The sequence below is a fragment of the Cornus florida genome, unplaced genomic scaffold, assembly GCF_030987335.1.
Source record: "Cornus florida cultivar Cherokee Brave unplaced genomic scaffold, ASM3098733v1 CherokeeBrave_3.0.0_Hap2_Chr05, whole genome shotgun sequence".
NCBI lineage: Eukaryota > Viridiplantae > Streptophyta > Magnoliopsida > Cornales > Cornaceae > Cornus > Cornus florida.
Genome location: NW_026775575.1, coordinates 38083060 through 38106312, shown reverse-complemented (window position 1 = coordinate 38106312; position 23253 = coordinate 38083060). Strand labels below are relative to the sequence as shown.

The following is a 23253-nucleotide window of genomic DNA, read 5'->3' as shown; positions in this document are numbered from 1 at the left end:
ATCGATCCAAGTAACACGATCGAATTGCCTCAAGTTGTGTGAAAAGTTGATTTCAAGTCAAATTAAATGTGTGCTTGTGGTGTAATCATTTGGAGGTCCTAGTGCACGAGGTTTGACCATTGGGTGTGACACTTGAACTACATATATAAGGATTTTGGCTATTTTGAGTAAAGAGGTTGGTTAGTTAGCGAGGCTTGGCTAGAGATTAGAGAGAGAAATTATACCATTTGGGAAAAGTTCTTCCACTCATTTAGGGTTTCCACCAAGGAGAAAAAAATCATTTCTACCATGGAGATAGCCCTTGAAGGTTGGATGACAACATCAATGAGTGGTTAAACATCTTCTTGGGGCTAGAGTTAGCCCTAAACATGCCTCCTAGACTTTGATGCTTTGTCATTAAAGGGGATTTGTGTTGTAATGTTTGTCTTAACATCTTATATATACATGAATCTTGTTTGTACAATGATTTATGTGGTTTAATACTTTCAATTAATCATTTAATTCTATCTATATGTCTATGTATGCTAGAGTTAATGTTCATGCGTTTATTTCTAGATTTTGTGATATTGATGCATGTCTATGTGTGTTGATACTATGAATCTAGTGATGGTCAAGGCATAGTGCTTAAATGGATTACTCTTGTGGTTTGTTTGATGCTACATACTTATTTCTTGATGGATTGTGCCTCCTCCTTAGTTTAATTAGTTTAATTTTCATGTCACTAACTTAGTTATAGTGTAATTGCCTTACTTTCTTAGATAGGAGGACAATCCATGCTTATTGTTTGATATTCCATACTTATGAATGCAAGTATTATATTTCTCTAATTCGATGATGTGCATTAGTTGTGGACTTAAAGGAACATATAATGACTTAATTTGATATGTTGTGCCATTCACTAGTTTGGCTAGACAATGTATGCCTACTTGGTCATCCATGCTTGAGAATTTAATTAATGGCACACACTTTCCTTTGCAACATATAATCCTCCTAATCCATCAAAAATTGAATGTTTAGGAAGGTGGTGCTTAGTGGTGAACTCTAAGTCCCAAGACCTTTCTCTTATATTCTCTACACTTCATTTACTCTAGTTGCTTTGCATCGCTTCTATTTAGTTTAAATTGTAGTTTAATTAACCAACCAAACCATCTTTGATCATTCGACCTACTACTCCGACATTGATTTCCAAGCAAAAATACACCTCCTTTCCCATGGGACGATCCCTACTTACACTACTATTTTCCCAAATTGACAAATTGATCCCCCCATCTAAAATCTTTGGGAAAAAGAATCTTAGTAGAATCTATAGAATTGGAAGTAGGATCGTAGAATCTCATAGGATCTTACGATTCTACCGATTCTACTAAATTGTGTTATTTTGTTCTTAATTTATTTGGGCGTATAATTAGTTTTGGACTAAAAAATTTAATCGTTTTAAATATAAAGTCCAACTCTTTAGCCTAATTACATTAAAAAATTAAAGTTTAAAAACAAAAACCAAATAAACAAATGTTACGTGTAAAGACGATCAAACTTTGAATTTCGAAGGTATGGACTAAAATTTCAAAAAAATTCTTTATTTTGTTTTATTCTTCTTAATTTATCTTGATTTAGAAAGTTAGTTTGAATTAATTTTCTAATAGTTTTATAGAATCTTACGATTCTCTATCCGATTCTACGATTCCGATCCTATAGACCCCTCAACGATCCTACTTAGAATTCCGATTCTAACAACCTTGATTACCACCGACCTTAGAGCCACATCATGATCACTTCAGGAAACCTATAAGCATGCACTGGAAGACTAGCTCTTCTTTTCAACCTGCTAATGCACGAGCATCAGAAGAGGTCGAGTTTGAACATAGTGTTCTTTGTACTTCCACCAAGGAATGCTCCCTAGAATCAAGAGTGAACTGAGCGACATAGCTGCTAAGTGACCAAGAATGTTCAATTTGTCTGAGATTGATGATTGTGCTAATGGAGTATTTGTAAGAGCTGTTTTTGTAACAATTTCCATCGAATTTGAAACAACTTTAATAGCATTTTATGACAAATCTAATTTCATTTTCTATCTGAAGAACCTAAGCCATTAGAAAAGGCGTTTCGGAGGGTTTTTAGTTATGATTTCAAATCCGGCCAACACAGGTTCGGTATTGGTATCCTTACCCAAGAGTCAGTCCGCAAAATCAAACAGAAACCGCTACCCTTGCGCGACTACTTTACAACGGATTTTCACATTCAGATCAAGAAAATCCTATCTAAAATAGAAGGCTTGGGAAGGGTTCCTACGCTCTTTCCCGCTACTAAAGTCCCCCTGCTATCTATACTGTACCAACGCTCCTATCAATCCTCTGACCGCTATTCCCGAAGCTCATTCCAATGCTGCAGATGTTCCAAGCTTTCCACATTGAAAAGCTTCGAGTCCTAGGGATAAGTCAGACCCACCATTAGACTGGTTAGGTCCACGTCAAAGGCTCAGGAGTTGCAGAAAGTAAGGCCATGTAGCTATAGCTTCACTCGGACTGAAAGTGCAGATTTTTTCTTTAAGAATAGTTGAAAGGATGCAACAGAATCAATCTAAACAAGCACGAGCATTTCGACGCCGAAAGCTATCATTAGTCGAAGAAGGGAGAATTCTGTGATTTCCACCAGGGATTGGTTATCGCGAATCAAGGTGATTCCGCGCTTAGATAAAATCATTTAAGTTCCTATTAATCACTCTTACTGACAGTTGGTTTGCAATCAATTCCTTAGATATATTGGGTCCCGGTTTGACAGGTTGCTGTGACAATACAGTTTCTCTTGAGTACTGCTGCCAAACTTAGCTCTCTCTCAAAACTCAGATATCTTGGCCGCAATACGACATATACGTATAAACTAAAATTTTCACATTTATAATAAATAACAAAGTTGGATTTAAACTATAAATTCAAACTATAAATAATTGTTTACAACAAACTCTTTGCAATTAACAAAAGTATTATCCATTAACAATGTTAAAAGAAACTCTTCCCTCCATATATAAGCAAAAATTTTACTTCCACAATGAAAATATCATCCACTAAGTAACCGTTTGATGGATCACTGAAATCATCTAGCGAAACAAAAGTTATAAAGTCCGAACTATCGCCATGGCTGAACCATTTCCCAACTGCAGAAGAAAACACAAATAATTATATATCTAATGAAAGAGAAAAGAAAGTCTTAAATTAAAGTTAGATAAGTGCATGACAAGAATATTTACTTGATTTTTCCAAATGTTTGTCATGTACTTGGTCCTTTATGAACAGTTTGCATATTACGTGCACCTTGTTTCTTTCCAATGAGCTTGTATAAAACCATCTCTTAATTTTAGAATAGGTTTTCAATTCACTCATCTCAAGAGATAAAGAGAGATATTTTTCCTCAAATTTAGGTGAGAGTAATAACCTCCTGATACAAGGAAAAGGATAAAATAATTTTCAGAAAAAAAAAATTGAAAAAAAAAATTAAAAAAGATCAAACAAAAATTTGTTTGAGCATATATATACTTGTAATTGTTAATTTAATTTAAATTGAACAATTTCAATTATACGTACCAGCTCCTTCCAGCAACATTGAAATATTTACTATAATGGATCCTGGAATCCAATTTTGAGTAAGCAAGCCTCCAAATGAAATTACTACCGCGAATATCAGGAACCAATACACTTGCCAAACACTCCCCTTTGGTTTTATTTTTCAAAACACAAACTTCAGCGCCAAAAGCACAAGAGCCGTTTACTAAATATCCATTTGAAGCATTGTTGAACGTAGTAATAGGGATGAATTGAGAGAAGCCATGTTCAGTTTTCAACTTATGAAATCGACATACTCTCTCACCACCATCTAGAAGAGTTGAAACAATTAAAAGAGAGAAAATAATTAAACTAAATTTGTTTAAATGAAAAATATTATAGGACTATAAAGGTAATCATGAGAAAAGGGCTTGAGCTACCTTGTACAATCAAATATTTGTCTTCAATATGATTATATAAAAATAACTTAAATTCTATACTAATCTCTAATCCAGGAGGAAGTAAATCTCCATCTTCGAGTGCTAAATAAAGAGAAATATAACCATTTCCTTTTCTTTGCAAGTCTCCATTAGGATATATAGACAATTTCCTGCAAAATAAAATAATAAGTATCACTTAATATTAATAATTATGTTATTAATTACTGACAAACACATAAATCAATTGTTTTTACAGTTCTGTTTATTTATCTTTAGTTGGTAAATTTCAATAAAAAAAAAAAAATGAAACCAAGAAGTTAGAAAGTTATAAAATTGTAGAAAAACTAGTCCGATATATAGAATATAAAGTGTATGTATGAACTCAAACAACAAGTAGTTTTGAATGCAACACAATAATCGCTAGAAGATTTAATTAACATACCATTTGTAACCACCAACTTCAAAGGCTCCTGATTGGTAATTTTGTACATCAGCACTAGAAAGTATATCACACAAAAGAGGGAATGACTTTATTTTAAGTATGTAATCAGCTGGTGGAGCATCTCTTTTTCTTCTTATAATTCCTATAAAATATTGAAAAACAAGAGAATAAAAAGTGAGGAAAACTCAATTCTAAGATTAAGAACACACATGCATATCTCTACTTTTTCTATTGGAAGTTCATTATATATATATATAGAGAGAGAGAGAGAGAGAGAGAGTCACCTCATCCCTCCCACCATGGCCAGCACCATAGCCAATTGTTAATCCACATTACAGACTATAATTTAGAAAGAGATACACTTAATTGAAAATAAACCAAATAATTAAAGACATATACATGCAAAGGCATCAACAAAACCCAATTCACAACCCTCCCTTCATGTATCTCTCTATATTTCTCCACCAATTTGTTTTCCTCTTTCTCGCACTCATAAACATATCGCGGTGCTCTAATGGAAAGAAATATTAGATACCATTAAAGAAACAAACAGATTATATTCCATGGAATGAAAAGAAATTATCCAAGTCAAAATAGTGAAGTATTGTGGTAATCATACGGAGTAATTCATTAATCCATCAATAGGAATCATCAATTGAGAGCTTTCTTATTAGTGTGTGTATTAAATCATACACGAATCTATTAGGTCACAGTTGTTTGTCCCCTCCCCACCGGCACCCAACACCACCACCACCACCACCGACCCAACACCCAATAATTGAGCCCCAAGTCAAATCCAAAAGCTTCGTTCTCACCGTCCATGCCTATCTCTATATCAATCACAATAACCCATCAGAGACATATAGAAGGAAATTCCGACTTCGGCCTACACTGAATCAAACACCGATCGAAGGATGTAATCATCAACGGCGGCGGCGTGGAATCGAAACTGTATAAGCACACGGCGTCGAGTGAGGTGGCGGTGGAAGCGCGGCCCGACGAATTTTGGGGCAAACCGTCGTATGAGACGACAGTGGCAACGGAGAAGGAGGTGATGGACTTCTGCAGGGCAAGGGGATGGTAGTGGAAGGCGGAGGAGGAAAAATATTTTTTAATAAAAAAGCGAATTGCAAGTGGCCGGAATGGATGGCGATCAAAAACTAACAACTCCAATTGCAAACCGAGACGGAGACAACAAGCATATAGCAACTGGCCGGAATCACTATTGTTACCTCTCCATATTGAAGCTAAATATGGAGAGGTAATGTCAGCTCACTAATGAAAAATTAAACAAATTTAGAAGAAATTTAAATAATTAATTTGACTAAAAAAAACATCTTACATTGAATTTTTTTGAAACCTAATAATAATAATAGATATGCCTCATAAACTTCAATAAACAATACAAGTTCGCCAAATTAACAAATATATAAAGAGATAGAGACAGAATACCAGTAGTCATGTCGTCGTCGTCACTACCGTTGTCGATGGGATAATTGTGGTTTATATCCATCCTTTCTTCCATATCAATTGAACAAATCTCTTTTAATCACTAGTATCTATGTGTATCTATTTATAGACTCGATCATACGTCAAATTGTCCTTGCGAAATAAGAATTAAACATTGGTTTCTAAATACTAATCCTAGTTTAAATAAGACTTTCCCACAAAAAAAAAAAAAAAAAGGCAAAATCCTTCTTAAATATGGATTTTAAACCAATAATTTGTCATTTTGTGGTCACTTGCCGGCCCAAGACAAGGACTCAAATCCCTACCATTATTGACCAGAAGGCCAGCGCACGATTTGCAGTCACGATTGGATGGATAAAGTTGAATTTTTAATATTTTTTGTTACATTTTTAAAATCATTTAACAAAAGTAATGACATTAATGAATTTTAAGTCACTATTGAAGTTAAAAAAGTTTTGAATTACATTTTTACTAAATTAATAAATAAAAATAGATATCATAAAATATGCTAGGTCTTTCAACATGATAGGTAAGCTTTCTTGGTTCAATGCAAAAAGAACAAAAGAAAAAAAAAAATTAATAATACTAATAATCATGAACGTGTTATTTTATTGGTTAATCACAAGCCCCTTTCTTTTTATTGATTAATCACACAACCGGAAGGCAAAGACTTGGAGCCCAAGGCAACAAAATATAAAGATAAAAAAGTCTAGATCAACAACAACTATACATCATAAAATAAAACTATGTTAAAATACAATTACAATTAATGATTTTCTATAAAATGAATCGTCAAAGGCTAAACCCTAAAATTAGTAAATTTTTGAAAATAAGGTCATGCTTGGATTGCATTTCAGAGAATAGTTCTCAAGAACAATTCTCGAGAACAATTTTTAGAGAAAAATTTTCAGTTTTTTCAGATCTCAAGCCTGCTTGGTTAAGAGAATTTACAAAACAGTTTCTGAAAAACAAAAACTCATAAAACTACTTGGTTGTAAAGTTTTTTAAAATAGTTTTCTGAACTAAGAAAATAAATAAAAATATTATTGTACATCACTCTTTTATTTCTTTAATTTATGATATTAACTATTAATATATATATATATATATAAGTGATGGAGGTGAATTCATTTTAGCAAGTATATTTAAAAAAAGTTGCACAAATACAATATATCAAGTTTAATTAAAATTTGACTAAATTGAAATACAATAAAAGAGTTACATTAATTACTTCAAAGTGTCATATGCACTTTTAGTTGTACAAACATTAATTATAGTCATACATAACCAAAACAAAATATTAGAGAATTACACAAATAGGTAATCAAAGCAAAACATTGGAGAATTATAAAAATAACTTCATCAACCATTGCCTCTGAATGATGCCCACATTTGATTTGTCAGATGAGTTCTAAAGGCTCCCATTTGTGTTGCACCATCGTCAGATAAATTAAGTGCATTCAGTACACCAGCATACTACTGTTACCATTCCCCCCATCAGTGACATTAACATCTTCTTCCCCATACTCCATAAAAAAACGATCATCTATTATATTTTGACGAATGAATTTGTGAATCGTGCAACAAGCAGTTATTGTGAGTCGTTGTCTAACCAACTTATAGCAAGGCATAAGCTTTAAAATGGGAAAACGAGCCTTTAGTACTCCAAAACAACGTTCAATGACATTGCGAAGCGATGAATGCCGATAGTTAAACAATTCTTTTGCACCACGAGGTTGCCGATTGTTGCCCCTATAATCTTGTAGATGATATCTTTGACCACGATACGGAGGCAGAAATCCTTTTGTGCATGGGTAACCAGAATCAACTACATAGTATTTCCCTGCAAAAAATTATTTAAATTTTATTAGGGTTAGTAGCATGCTATTATTAATATTAAAAAGACAAAAGTAATAATAATACACTACAACAAATTTGGGTTCTAGCCACAAGACACTTCGTGGCAAAAACTTTCAAATTTCATGGCGAAACCCTTTTAGCCACAAGAAATAGCTCGTGGCTCAGTCGTGGGCGTAGCTCCATCACAGAATGCCAATAACCACGACTAAAAATTTTCGTGGCAAAATGTGAACCTTTTGCCACAAATTTAAACTCGTGGTAAAATACCTTCTATTACCACAAGCTATTTCGTGGCTAAATAATAATACTTTCGTGGCAAGTAGCAATCCCAATATAGGAATTAATCGTGGCTAAATCAATCCTTTTGCAACGAAAATATTTATCGTGGTAGAATAGGTCTTTTCCCACAGAATTTATTCATGGCTATAAATTTAATTGCCCATGAATATACGTCGTGGCAGATACCCAAAATAGGCCACAAAATTTATTCGTGGCTATAATTTTAATTACCCACGAATACATGTCGTGGCAACTATCCAAAATAGGCCACAGAATTTATCCGTGGCTATTCTATTATTAATAAAATAAAATTTAATTTAATAACAAAAATTATGTATTGTGACAAATACAAAAAATAAGCCACATATTTATCACGGCACAATAAGAATTTGTTGTAAACATGTAAATTAGTAACATTATAAACAAAAGAAATAATATTAAAAAAAAATTATCATATCAACACGATTATGCAAACAAATAAATATTTGATATTACATAAGTTACACCAACCAAAAAATGTATTGTTTACAACATACATAATAACGCCCATTGCGTAAAAAATGAGTATTCGCATCTAAAACAATTTCAACTCTAATAATTTGGACCAAAACAAGCTAGTATCTTAAATAAAATGTTTCAAGATCTTAGACAAAAATGAGCTATAAATTCCTAAACAAAGGGTTCAAAGACCTACCCATCTTAAACAAAAAGAGCTTGAAGTCTTGTAGCATGAGCCCATTCAAAAATCTACAAAACAAACAATGAATAAATACAATTAGTGCCTATGTAAAAATAAAAATTTAAAAAAAAAAAAAAAAAGAAAAAAAGAAAAAAAAAATCCAAGAAAAAGTATAAATAGAAAATAAGAATACCAATCCAAGAAAGTACAAAATAGAAAAGACAAAATGCTACTATTAAGATTTATCACTAATAAGCTAAGCTTTGAAAAATCAACATCAGTTAAGTATATCTACTTTGTGAAACAAAATTGATAATAATTTTTTATAAGGTTATCACTACTTACTAACTTGAAATTTCTATTAGGTAGAGAATTAGACCATGAGTTTTAATAACTCAAATCACATAACCAGACTTTTACTATAGACTATTGGGCAATATATTACACCAAACTAGAAGTTACTAACTTCATTTTTAATAGACTAGGTAGTTTTACATAATTTTTAATGTTAACTTTTTTTAATCTACTTTGGCTAAATAATTAATTTTGTAGACAATCAAAATTAACCAAAGAAGAAGAGCATACCACCAAACAAAAAGAGTTTAACCATTCTGTAAACCCATACACAAGATCAATTCTGACATGGATACCTATAATTGCGATTTAGAAGAAAAAAAAAAAAAAAAAAAAAATGTCACTAAAATTTCATGTAATGAAAATAAATAAATAAACCTGCTTAAAAAGGATAAAACCTTAGCACCCAAGAAAATATTGAATTTGCCTGTTAGTCACCATTTTCATTTGATAATGATAAGAAAAATCTGCTCAAAAAAGGATAAAAACCTTAGTACTATTGTGAATATTTCTGAGTATTGATAGCACAGGAAGGTTGAATCTGGTATGTATTGTTTGCATAACTAACACCTTGGAAAAGTCATTGTGTTCACATCCTTTGGAATCACAGCATGGCCTAAAATCTTGCTGAGACCCTTTCTATAACAGACTTATATATTATGACTTTTCATATCCCCTTGTATCTCTAAACAAATTAGAACCCTGCACACCAGTAGCCCATGCTCTCTTCACCACAACCCAGCACTGCTCATCTTTAGCTCACTGAAAAGAAATGGCACCTAGTAGGCTTCCGAATCGGATTGGAATCCACAAGTAATGTGTTGATCCTAACCATATGAATAAATAGTTTAAGCTAATGTTATAAACTAGGTCTATATCAATAAAACTATTATTCCAACAATCCGAATATTAGTTAAGCTATTTTGAAATAATTTCTAGCACTTCGATAATTCTCTAACACTTTATCCTTTTCTATCCCTAAATTCTTCAAATAGATCATTCATTCTTTAGCTAACGTGTCTTTGAAATTAAACATGTGAGAGACATAATTTATTAGAGGTTTGATTGAATTATTCGTCTTGTTAACGAATATTCACAATTAGTTTATATACCATTTGAGACAAGGATCAATAGTAGAGGTTGAAAAAGCAGAAGTTATGAACATTAATAAATAAACAACAAACAACATTTAATCCATAAAGTATAGACAAAAAGAATTTTGAAAATATTATTAATCAATGAATAAACAGCTTTTGTAGTGCATGTATTTATAATAAAGAAAACCTCACGGAATTAGGAAACTTAACATCTCTAAGAATTATGAAAAAAAGAAGATAAAAAGCATAACCACTAGAAACTACTAAATATCAAAAATAAAAAGATAGAACCATTTAGACTTCTAGAATTTTTTTTTGAAATATTCAAAATCAGAAAACACGATTTCTAGGCAGCCTAAACAATGGAAGTTGACCAAAAAGTAGAGTACATCAGCAGCTTTTGCAGGTTGACTCATTTTCAATCGGAAAGGGATCTTTTAGAGTCAAAACAGGCTAGTCGAAAGTACCTCAAAAATTGTCACCCTGCCCATTTGGCCTTTTTCTGATGGTGAAACCGCTCTCTATAATCATGGGCAACTTGTTCGACATCACAGGTTATGATCTGTAGAATTCATGTCACACTAGTATTCCCGATAAGTAACATCCACTCAATAACAAGCAATAATAATTTTAGTACTTCTGAGAATTGAGATAATTAAGAAAGTAAGAATTTGTTTGGTTCACTCAACAACAAAGAATAAATAAAATAAAACAGGTTTTAAGATCTCTCAGAGAAATATAAAGGCTTTTTTAAAATAAAAAAAAAACCTTTGTTGTTAAAAAATTATTTACTAAATAATTTTTTTTACTGTTACTTTTTCAGTTAAATGAGAAGAGACACCGAACCAAGAAAGCCCTCAGCAATAGACAAACCCAATTCGTACAAGAAATTCATTATCCTAAATACCAAAGAGCCCCTAATATTTACTTAAATATATACGGAGTCTGAATTCCGAACAGCCCAATGAAATAGAGGCCTGGTGTAGTCCATACTCTATCTCATTTGCTTGTTCGAATTACGGACTCTTAAATAATTTTTCTATATGATCAACACTGAAGCATCTTTGACTCTACATTATAATCAAAATAAAATATGGAGTAGCCCTTTTAATTGATTTATCAATTAACACCAGTGCAAAAAATTTCATGGCAATAACCCAAATTTGTTGTAGTGATACCATCAGGTGGTATCGGGAATCGTGCAACAGCTCTAGTAATTGCATCAATAAAAACTCTTGAGTCATTTGCCGTTCCCTCCCAACCCGCGTAAACGAAAGTAAATAGCATATCAAATGAGCAAACACACATAACATTTTGTATCATTATAGACTTTCTTCCTCTATAAGGAGTTTGTTTGCTGGCAGGTGCAAAAGAACTTATATGTGTTCCATCAATTGCTTCAATGCAGTTCTTAAACCAAGGATAGTATTTAGGATTATGAAGTATATGAGAAGGCACATCATTGCTTTGTGGTGGACGTATGAGGAATTTCCCAAGGCGACATATTGCTCTCAATACCTACTTAAAATGTCTAGAAACTGTTTCGCCAGAATGTTGAAATCGTTCAGCTACCACTGCATGACGAATATTATGTCCTATAATGAACAGAAACATTGCCACTGACTTCTCGATTGAAATTGGATGTGTGTCTTCCAACAATTTATGTTCTCTCAATATTCGACATAATTTCAGAAAGACTTCTCTATCCATTCGTAATAAATCAAAACATCCACCAGCATGGTCATTCAACAATTCCTGAACATACTCATGACCTGTTAACCTTGAAGTTCTCTTTGGTACCTTAGATTTAAATGAATCTTCATTCTCCTGTATCAAATTCAAATACATGCAATCTACAAGGTCATCAAAATCTTTATCTGAATCACTAGACGATGAAGACGATGTGTCACTCCAATCTATGCCCATCTTGATTTTCCAAGAACCTAGACAAAACAAAGTTGATGTGCTATAATTAAACTAAAAAATTGAAGAACAGTTTTTTTTTTAACTCCCAAAATATAAAATTGTTTTTTGTAAACCCTTTTTCAGCAATGAAAGGAGTCAATATAACTTAGAAGCTAATGACACCCTCTTGAGTATATCTTTATTCAGTTAAAATACAAGTGATAGAGTAGAATCTTTAAATAAAATAATCTGTTAGTAACTTTGTATTATATGATTCACGGTCCTTTCACAAAGTAACAGAAATTGCAATGTCAAAGAAGAAATCCTTTTGTGTTATAGCTCTCCGCAGCCAGGATGAGCATTTAGGTTTTTTTTTTTTTTTTTTTTTTTTTTTTTTTTAAATAAGTATTAGGTTTGTTTTAAATATGGACATTGAAGTAAAGTAATCCACTGCCTGTTCTTGGTGGAGGACAATTACGAAATAATCTTGTGTCCTTATTTGGTTGAGGATTAATATTAAAGGATTGGATTCACGTGAGATTAATGAGGTTTGCAGCACAAAGACCTTCTTACTGTAGGTTCAATGAGTCCAATGACAGGGACCTCTGAGAATTCCAAGTCTTTACTTGGATAAAAAAAAAAAAACTTATGCTGCCTCAACCCATAGTTTAGATGCCGGTATATAGCCCCTTGTTTGTGTTATTATGATAATTCCATCCCTTCAATTGGAAGAACATTCACATTCAGGGCAACATACTCTTAATTGTACTTTGTCTTTATTTATTTATTTTTTATTTTTTTTTTCAGATTCAACATTAGTCTACCAATGGTAACATGTCAGTTCTTTTTGGTGAAACATTAATAAAATATTTTGTGGGGTTCTGTTTCTTTGCTTTGACGCAGCACAACAACTGGAAGTAACAGAGAGGATCTAACAAGCACTCAAAATCATCATCAAAAAAATAAAAAGAGACTATACCCAGATCAGATGATAGAAATTAATTTCTAAAGATATTAAAACTGTGTGGAAAGCACAAAGAACAGATTTAAATTCCATGGAATATCCAACTCAAATTGTTCATGCTTTTCACATTTGTAAACATGCACATTCATATAAATATACATAAACAGGTCACAAATTTAGATGTGATCGTGTGAGCATCAAAAGCTTAAAAAAGGAAACAGAAGTTATACCGGGGGAAGAAAACGATCTCCTCGATCTGCAATCCAAGTTGATGCGATTTGGGAGCTTAATCGACCCAGCGCGTCCGGAAATGAAAGAGCATTGCCGGAAAGTGCAGATTTCTCTGCAACTCCAGCAGATTTGAAGGCGACGGCGGCCGATCCTGCGACTGAAGCAGCCATGAGATTCCCAGCACGGATTGAAGAGAGAGAGAAAACGATTGTGAAAGAAATCGAAAAAAATTCTAACAATTGATAAGATCATAAACGATTGTGAGAAAAATCGCAGATCTTGTATGGATTAAAGAAATTTGAGGGTTAGAGAGTTCTACCTGAACAGAGAGACGATTGTGAGGAAAGAAGTGCAGATCTGGCTTGAAGAAATCTGAGAGATGGCTCTTCAAAGAGGAGGAGAATCTGGAAAAAGATGACCAAGATATGAGGATTGGAAATTTGATGTGAGAAAACTGTTGTTATTGTTAAAGAAAGAGAGAGCTGTAGAGGTTGCGTAGAGATATATGTGGACGATGTTATAAACGAGCGAGAGTTTTACGCAGTTTTGTCCGTACTTTTAAGTAGCCCGTTCAGTTCTCCGTGTTTTCAATTTTGCATCTCAGTGTTCCCAAAACTCTGAAAACAACAAATTGTTGTTCTCTGAAAACCTCAACTCTGTTATCTCAGTTTTCATAAAACTGTTTTTATAAAACAGATCCAAGCAGACCTTTTTTGCAGTTTTCAAAATTTTGATACTATAAAAACAGAAAATAGTTTTCATAAATCCATTCCAAGCAGGGCCTAACCTTCTCTAAATTTTCTAAAAACTTATCCAATCTGTAAATTCTAAACCCTTAAACTGAATATTCTTTCATACTCACGATTATGACGAGTTAAGTTTGAATTTGTTCATGTTAAGCTTGTTTTATGAAATGCACCTAAAAATTGATTCTAACTCAATTAAATAATAACAGTAATAAAAGAATAAGGGTGTTTTGATTTCAAATTAAAATCAAATCAAACTCTCATAAGAGACTTTTTACTTCACTCGTTTATGTTTGAGATAGCTTGAGTTTGAGTAGACAACTCACCTATCAACCTAACATGGCTCACATGTTATAATTTTGGAAGAATCCACACAATCTGTTATAGTTAGTTTGAAGGAGGTCCCACGTGCTAATCAACAGAAAGTTTAAATGAATTTATGTCACAAATTTACTAGAGAAAGTTAAATAAAGATAAATACAAAGAGCATGACGTGAAAAACAAAAAATGTGAGACGATTGTTGGTATAAGTTACTATGTTACAATTTTTTGTGAAAAGTGCCACACCATTGTGCCGCTATGATAATATGGGAAGAGACCAAAGACTTCAATTAAATTTAATTAGTATTTAAATTAAATATTCTTTTAACTGTCTAATTATATAATTTAATATCTAATTATATAATATAACTAATATTTGAAAAAGGCAATTTTGGTCCATGAAAAAAAGACATAATATGTGTCAAGAATGTCTTTTCATAATTTTGAGGGTTATGTAGGTAATTTTTTGCTTCCTTCTTATATCTTTTGGAGTACGATGCTAAGCTAAGATAACAAACTTGCTCACCAAGCAGGTAATTGTTATTGATGATGTAATCTATGATGTAAATATATTAGTGGTTATTTCAATGTAAATATATGGGTTAAGTATAAAAAAACTCCCATCTACTATCGATATAATGCAAAAAAAGTCCATGTCTCATATACTATCGATTTGGTGCCAATACTTCCCTCGAGACTTAAAATAACTATAATACCCTCTTCTCAATAGAATAAATTAGTATATAAAAATGTAAACCATGTATAAATAGCAAAGTTGGAATTTAAATTATAAATTCACACTAAATATTATTATTTACAACAAACTCTTTGCCTTATGCAATTAACAAAAGTATCATCCATTAAGTAGCCTTTAATGTTATAAGAAACTCTTCCCTTCACGTATAAGCCAAAATTTTACTTCGACAATGAAAATATCATCCACTAAGTAATTGTTTGATAGATCATTAAATTATCTAGCGTCACAAAATTTAAAAACTCCAAACTATCGCCATAGCCGAACCATTTGTGAACTGCAGAAGAAAATACAAATAATTATATATCTAATGAAAGGGAGAAGAAAAGTCTTAAATTAAAGTTAGATAAGTGATGACAAGAATTATTACTTGATTTTTCCAAATGTTTGTCATGTACTTGGTCGTTTATGAGTAACTTGCATACTATGTACACCTTGTTTTTTTCAAACGAGTTTATATAAAACCATCTCTTAATTTTAGAATAGGTTTTTAATTCACTCATCTCAAGAGATAGAGAGATATTGATCCTCAAATTTATGGGAGAGTACTAATCTTCTGATGTAAGGAAAAGGATAAAATTGTTTTCAGGGAATGAAAATAAAAAAAGAAAAAGAAAAATCAAACCAATTAAAATTAGTTTGAACATATATATACTTGTAAGTGTTAATTTAAATTGAACAAATGATAATATAGTTTGATCCTTCCACCAATACTGAAATATTTATTATAATGGATCTTGGAAACCAATTTAATTTGATTAAGCGAGACTCCAATAAGTTGTTATTCAAATTGAATGCAACACAATAATTGCTAGAAGACTTGATTAACATATCATTTGTAACTACCAACTTCAAAATATCCTGATTCGTATTTTTGTACGCCAGCATTAGAAAGTATATTCAACAAAAAGCTTCGAGCAGTTAGGACGAATTAATTAAAATTTAAATTTAAGAATTTCATAAACTAACAACTCATGTCTCATTATACATGCGTGTGTGTGTGTGTGTGTGGGTCCTTTCCGGCCAGAAAATTGAATGAGGAGGGGCTCAACCTTTTAACATAAATTACCCATTAACTAGTTTCAAAACAACTTTAACATTCATCAGCAATTCCATTAAATAAAAAAATTCCTATGAATAATAAAAAATTAAACAAATTTAGAAAAAATATAAATAATTAATTTGACTGAAAAACAACTTAATTAAAAAAATTTGAACCCATAATAATAATAGATATGCCCTATAAACTTCAAGAAACAATACAAGCTCGCCAAAAATGACCCCTCACTCAAAACATTTACCCTCACTTTAAAAAAAGGTTCATAAAGGAACTCTCAAATTAACAGAGATATAGATAGAATACTAGTAGTGATGCCGTCACTGCTGTAGATGGGATAATAATTCGTCTTTTATATGCATCCTTTGATCCATTGAACAAGCATACTTTCCAAAAAAAAAAAAAAAAAAAAAAAGCAAAATCCTTCTTAAATAATTTGTTATTTTGTGGGTCACCTGGTCGAGATTGCCGGTCCACGGTTAATTGGAGTGTAAGTGAATCAGAAATTGATTATCGCAATCTTGAATTTTTCTTGATCTTGCTTAAACTGCCTAGACTATACCCATACCTGACTTTCTAGATAAAGATGAATTTTTAATAGTATGTTTCATTAATTTTTTTTAAAAGCATTTAACAAAAGACTTTACATTAATGAATTTTAAGTCACTATGGTTAGTTAAAAAGTCTTCGAATTACATTTCTACTAAATTAATATATAAAAATAGATATTGTTCCCTAAGAATTGACTTAGAGGAGCGGTGAATAGAGTCAATTGCAAATTTTCACAATTAATCGATTTACAATTTCTAATAAAAAATTTAATCAATTATGCAATAATCAAGATATGAAAGTAAACAATTTATAGCATAATTGTAAAAGAGATAAGGGAAGAGAAATTGCAAACAATGACTCGGCGATTTTAACGAGGTTCAGAAACTCCTACTCCTCAGCTTAAGACCCCTCTTGAAACTTCCCAATCTACTATGACTTGTCCTTACGGGTGGAGAGCAAACCTTTAATGAAGCAACTCCTTGCTTCTCTTCCTTGCTAGGAGAACACCCTTCTCCTAGGCTTCCTTTGGGTCACACCAACCCGGTGGATCAAACCAACCCTTACAATAAATAGTAACAAGAACAATGAAGTACAAGAAATCTCTCAAAGATAGATATACAAATTTTAGCTCACAACTAGAGTATTAATGAATATAAGTGAAGTTCAAACTCTACGAATGATATGAATGAAAGAAGATGATATAAGCGAAGAACAAAATTTCTAATGAACTCAATAAGATCTCTCAAGTATAGAATAGAGCAAAATCTCTATGAAATTTTGAATTAGAGAAAAAGCCCTTTGAATCCCTAGTTAAATCTCTCAAGGTTTGTATATGAGTGAATAAGAGAGATGAAGAGAAGATGTGAGAACAAAAGCTCTCTAATATAATATGATGTCTCTCAAATGGTGTATGTTTATTTCTCAAAGTTTAGCCCGTATTTATAGTGAGAGAAGGTCAATATAGTTGGTAGAGGTGAGGTATGCAATGACATTTACAGAGGTGAGGTAAGCAATGACATCTGCAGAGAAGTGAGGTATGCAATGACATCTGCAAAGAGGTGAGGTATACAATGACATACGGTATTCCGTTTGGGTATTGTTCACATACGATACTATTCATGTATAGTACTATTCATATAGTACTGTTCACGTATACTATTATTCATGTACAATATTGTTGCTGTCCAAAAAATGAAAACTACTTGGTAGTACTATAATGTCTTTACTATTTTTATATGTCCATTTATTTTAAGTTTACAATGTAAATAAGGACTCCCATTTGGATTTAATAAAAAATATAAGAAAATTGAAATCCAACTAAATCAAAATGTAGAAAATCAGTTTTAGTACAAATTGGGGTTCCCGACAATTTTGGTAAAACCTAATCTTCCGTGTAGGCTCATGTAGAATTAATGAAAAAAATCCTATAATATCAGTTTAGACTATTTGAAGTGTAAGGAGTTATTATCGGGAAAAATTATTTTGAAATAATTATTATTGTAAAAATTCATTTTTCACACTTAGCCATTTTTCATACTTAGCAAAAAATACAGTTTTTCATGAGACACATATTTGTGTCCTAATGTCCTTTACCAAGGCTTTATTGATGAGTAATTAAGTTCTAAACCTTAGACTCTACTTTCTAGTGACCAACATAAATCATGAGATTAATGTGCATGGTCCTAGTATTGATAGCCCAAGTGATGAGTTCTTTCAAGGCTTAAACAAACTTAAACAAACTCATTCCTTAGCAAAGACTCCATATGTCAATTATATATAAATAACGTGTATAGTCTATTACTAATGGATAAAAGAACATATGAATGATGAATTATATTTATGGTCCTATAGAGATGAGTTTCAATTGGATTTATAAATACCTTGACAATGAATCCTAAACACTCACCAATCTATTTATCCCTTTCTTTATGCTTTGTCTATGATCGTGTAGGCTTTGAGGTAGTCTTGCTTTCTTCCTTTCTTAGAGTTGTTTTCTTGCTCGTTGTAGTTCATGCTATATTTCCTTGCAACTTTAAGTCTTCTTTGTATCTATTTTTTTCCTTGATGTGATCTTGAGTAATGAAATACTTGGAATGAAATTTATGAACTTCATTGAGGTTCTTCTTTGAATGTAAATAATCTATAACACTCAATGTAAACATTAGTCCTTAAACACCATTAATGGTTTGTTATCATCAAAACACATATATTGTCCTTAGATGAACCCTTATGGTCAACAATCTCCCCCTTTTTTATGATGACAAAACATTGACGTGTTCGTAAGCATACAGAGTAACATTTGAAAAATGCTCCCCCTATCAAAGTGAATATAATAAACATAATATCATAAAATGGCATGCTTGATATATCATAAATCATTTTAGACATAAATATGCATTTTAGATCATTTAACATGTCACATTTCTCTCCCCCTTTTGGCTTCTCAAAAAGGTGGGAGGTTGTAATACCCCTAATTTTAAAAGGATAGTCTCGGCATTTTAGTTATTGATTTATTTTATTTTTGTGTGAGTAATTGCGTATTTGCTTAATTATTTAATTATTTTATTAGTTGATTTGTTTTACCTGTTTAATCGTGTATTTAAATGATTATTTAACTGTTTTATTTTACTTAGTGATTTAACTGTTGAATAGATTATGTTATTTGGTGAATTAAAAGTTTTAGTTAATTAATTTTGTTTTATTAAATTGGTAGTAGACATAGCGTGTATAAAATAGGTTTTGTTTATGGGCCGATTATGTTTAGGTTTAGGATTTAATTGGAGTTAGGTATTGTTGTCTATAAATATGTACTGTACGTCTAGCTAGGGTTTTAGAACCATATTCACAACATTGGAGGCAGAGAGAGAACAGAGGTTGGATTTTAGTAGTAGTCACCGGAGAACTTAGGAAGACGATGGTGTAAGGCTAAAGGCAAGTTATAATCCTAACTCTATTCCTTTGGCTCGTGTTCTTTGCATGTCTAATGCAACTACATGAATAAATAAGAATTAAAATTAAAATGGTTTTCATGTCTTTGATGTTTTGAAATTGAACGTAGTTGTGAGTTGTGTACTGTTCATTTTATACTCTTCCCTATGAAATTTATAATCTAAGTCATGTAAGCTGATGTATAAAGAGTTGAATTAGTTTATAACACTCTGGGAAACCTTAATATTACTCTAGTTCGCATAGTTGATTTACTTAGAATAGTACGTGTTCTTGAATGGTAAACTGCTCGTTTTAACTTTTTGTTGCATAATTCTTGTTTCAATTGAGGTCGGTGAATGACTAAAGCAGTAAACTATTTCTGGATTATACTGGAACATAATTTTAACCAGTAACAGCCTTAGCAATTTAGGATGAATAAACAGGACGTCGCCGGAGATGACACAGTGGGAGGAAACAAGCAGATTAGGAAAAACGGGGCAAAGAAGCGGTTCCCCACAAGGGGAAGCCGGCTCCATCAAGTGTGGAGGTCGCTCCACATGGTGTGGAGCTGGCTCCACTCAAGGGGGAGGTGGCTCCCCTTGTGGGGGAGGCGGCTCCTTCCCCTTCTCTTGTATTTTTGACGGTTTGGTTGATTCCGGGCTTGTTTTTCGACGCTACAGATGTATTTAGGAGCTGTAATTGGGAAGTTTAGTTGATGTCTAAGATCAAATTAAATCTTCAGAGGGCTTGTTAATGCATAATAAACCAATTAATGTTGATTGTTGGAACAATATATAATTTTTGAGTAAATTGGTAGACTGTTCTTGGAGATTTAGGATTTGAATTGCACAACGTTATGTGTAGCAATTTATCTGTGAATGGAGTTATTGTTTATTCATGTTTCTGTGGTGAATTATAAGCATGTTAGAATACAGAATGATTATATGCCTATAATGGATAAATGATATATACATACGTTAACTGTATTATCAATTCCTGAATAACAATGCAGTGTTATAAGGTAAGCATGTAAATTTATATACTTTATTATGCTTACTTGGATTTAATTGAGGGTTACATGTATGATTTGTAATATCAATTATGGGACTGTGCGGAGTAGTATTAAATAGGCCTGTTAAATTACAAAGTTTGAGTATACTTAATATGGAACAATTGATGTTTATATTTAATGTTTTACTATCGATTGTTGGATATATGAAATAGTTGATAATTACATTTATTACTTGTGTTGTCAACTGCTGATATTGGATTACATGCACCGGTATGGGATGGTGGCATGTCTAGGTTTGGATTAGCTTAAAGTGTTGAGTCCTACCTATATCGAAATAAAGGAACGGATTATATCAATAAAATCCTACTTATAATTGAGTCAAAGAAGCTGCGCAAGCTGAATGACTAATTGGATTACTTGCTATTTATGTCAAGTCAAAGAAGCTGTATAAGCTGAATGACTAATTGGACTTACCTTGGATGGATAGGATGGACTTTAAATATATTTTTTTATGATACCGAGATATGAGCTTGAGTCTCAGAATCGTTGGCTAGGGAGCGTATATGCAGTAGGATGCGTAACTGGATATGATAGGTTGAGGTATTCCCTGTTAGGCTTAGGTACTCATGCCCACTCAGGTGCGCTTTGTATGTTGCCTTCTATTCAAGTTGAGACCCCCTGCATAGTCTAGTGAGAGACCTATAGTGTGGAAATATAAATTTATACGGATTACGTAGATATTGTTGAGTTGGTTAGACTATATATGCGTATCGAGTCTCTGTTTAGATTGTAGTAGGATAGAACTTGTTCGTGGGCCTAAGTCATGTAAGCTGATGTATAAAGAGTTGAATTAGTTTATAACACTCTGGGAAACCTTAATATTACTCTGGTTCGCATAGTTGATTTACTTAGAATAGTACGTGTTCTTGAATGGTAAACTGCTCGTTTTAACTTTTTGTTGCATAATTCTTGTTTCAATTGAGGTCGGTGAATGACTAAAGCAGTAAACTATTTCTGGATTATACTGGAACATAATTTTAACCAGTAACAGCCTTAGCAATTTAGGATGAATAAACAAGACGTCGCCGGAGATGACACAGTGGGAGGAAACAAGCAGATTAGGAAAAACGGGGCAAAGAAGCGGTTCCCCACAAGGGGAAGCCGGCTCCATCAAGTGTGGAGGTCGCTCCACATGGTGTGGAGCTGGCTCCACTCAAGGGGGAGGTGGCTCCCCTTGTGGGGGAGGCGGCTCCTTCCCCTTCTCTTGTATTTTTGACGGTTTGGTTGATTCCGGGCTTGTTTTTCGACGCTATAGATGTATTTAGGAGCTGTAATTGGGAAGTTTAGTTGATGTCTATTTCTCAGGTACTCGTCAGTTCCAGACTTAGATCTGATCGTGCTGAGTAGAGATTACTACTCACTCTTCCGACGACGTAGGACTTCTTTTGATGGTTTAGTTTTGGATGCCTTTTAGCTATTTATATTTTAGTTTGGATTTTGATATTAGGGGTCCTATGGATGGATTCCTGAGTTGTTAAAACTATTAGAGGTTTTGGAAAGGATTTGGATTTTATTAATATTTATTATCTGAGGTTTTTATTTAGAGATCTTTTTCCTTCAGCTATTTAATATTTATTTTTAATTCAGTTGTATTCCGTGTTCATTTTAAATATTAATTGTCTAATATTCTCTCGAGTTTGGCCTGGGCCTGATCAACCCATGTCTCGGATACGAGGGATATCACAGAGGTCAAGACTTCTTCTTTTAGCATTTGATTATTTATCATAGTGAATTGTCATAACGAAGTCAAGAATTGGCATTAAAAGTATTAATGCCTATAATATGCTTTGGAATGAAATACTTAAGCAATTATATCATACGAAGCCAATTTCATGAAAGACTCATAGTTCAACGTGTCATTAAGATTCATGTCATATACAAAAGTATGCATACTAAGACATAAACCACACATAAAGTATAAACTAGAATAAACCAAAAAGGCAAACAATCTCTCAAAGGCAAATCTAGGAACTTAAGAGAACTTAAATTTTAATATTATTTTCCCATTTGATATTTTCAAGAAGAAGGGAAATAACTTCAAACACATTAAAACCCATTAAAATGAATATAATGATCAAAAAGTCATTTTGTAGCATGCTTATTAATTTTAAGAAAGTCAATGAAGCTTAGCAAAACATGTAATATTCCTCCACAAGAGATTATCAATAATTTTCCCCTATCAACATGCTTTCATTTACATCATGTAATACCCCTAGTTTTCAAAAGGATAAAATGGGAATTTAAATTTTAGATTTTGATTTTTGATTTCATTTGTATTTAATTATGTGACTTGTTGTTTTGTTTTTTTTTTAGTGATTAATTGTGTTTGCCTAATTAATTTAATTAATATTTGTGTGTATTTAATTTACATGTTAATTATGATTGTTTTAATTATATTATCTGAATTTATTTAAATTAATTGCCTTAGTAATATGTAACTTGGATTCATTACCTGTTTAATTACTATACTTATTTAATTATTTTATTTAGTTAATGTAATGTGTATTTATTTTCTGTATGGTAACTTAGGGTTACAGTTATAATTTTTGGCTTATAATTCACGTAT

General features: G+C 32.2%; 1 protein-coding gene and 1 long non-coding RNA gene across 5 annotated transcripts; both read right to left on the bottom strand.

The window, feature by feature from the left end:
• Positions 1-1817: 1817 nt before the first annotated feature.
• LOC132309168 (uncharacterized) lies at positions 1818-5240 on the bottom strand. Its single transcript, XM_059807503.1, has 5 exons — positions 5183-5240; positions 4419-4560; positions 3977-4146; positions 3579-3867; positions 1818-1995 (listed from the first exon to the last, which is right to left on the bottom strand). Exons 1-5 carry the CDS (start codon positions 5238-5240, stop codon positions 1818-1820), a joined length of 837 nt encoding a protein of 278 aa, XP_059663486.1.
• A 1826-nt stretch (positions 5241-7066) lies between these two features.
• Positions 7067-13966, bottom strand: LOC132306300 (uncharacterized). Of its 4 annotated transcripts, none has more exons than XR_009481916.1 (5): positions 13577-13799; positions 13257-13414; positions 10625-12100; positions 8722-8774; positions 7067-7731 (listed from the first exon to the last, which is right to left on the bottom strand). It is a non-coding gene; the product is annotated as an uncharacterized LOC132306300 (long non-coding RNA). The 4 variants fall into 4 exon arrangements; XR_009481914.1 differs by lacking the exon at positions 7067-7731 and adding an exon at positions 13814-13966 and having other exon boundaries at positions 8465-8774; positions 13577-13661; XR_009481913.1 differs by lacking the exon at positions 7067-7731 and having other exon boundaries at positions 8465-8774.
• Between the last annotated feature and the right edge of the window lie 9287 nt (positions 13967-23253).

Excerpts from the sequence above, each read along its gene's own strand:
- LOC132309168 (XM_059807503.1), bottom strand. The coding sequence starts at position 5,240 with ATGGACGGTGAGAACGAAGCTTTTGGATTTGACTTGGGGCTCAATTAT. Across the intron at positions 4,561-5,182 it reads GCTCAATTATTGGGTGTTGG|GAATTATAAGAAGAAAAAGA; the intron begins GTCGGTGGTGGT and ends AATATTTTATAG. Across the intron at positions 3,868-3,976 it reads CAAATATTTGATTGTACAAG|ATGGTGGTGAGAGAGTATGT; the intron begins GTAGCTCAAGCC and ends CAACTCTTCTAG.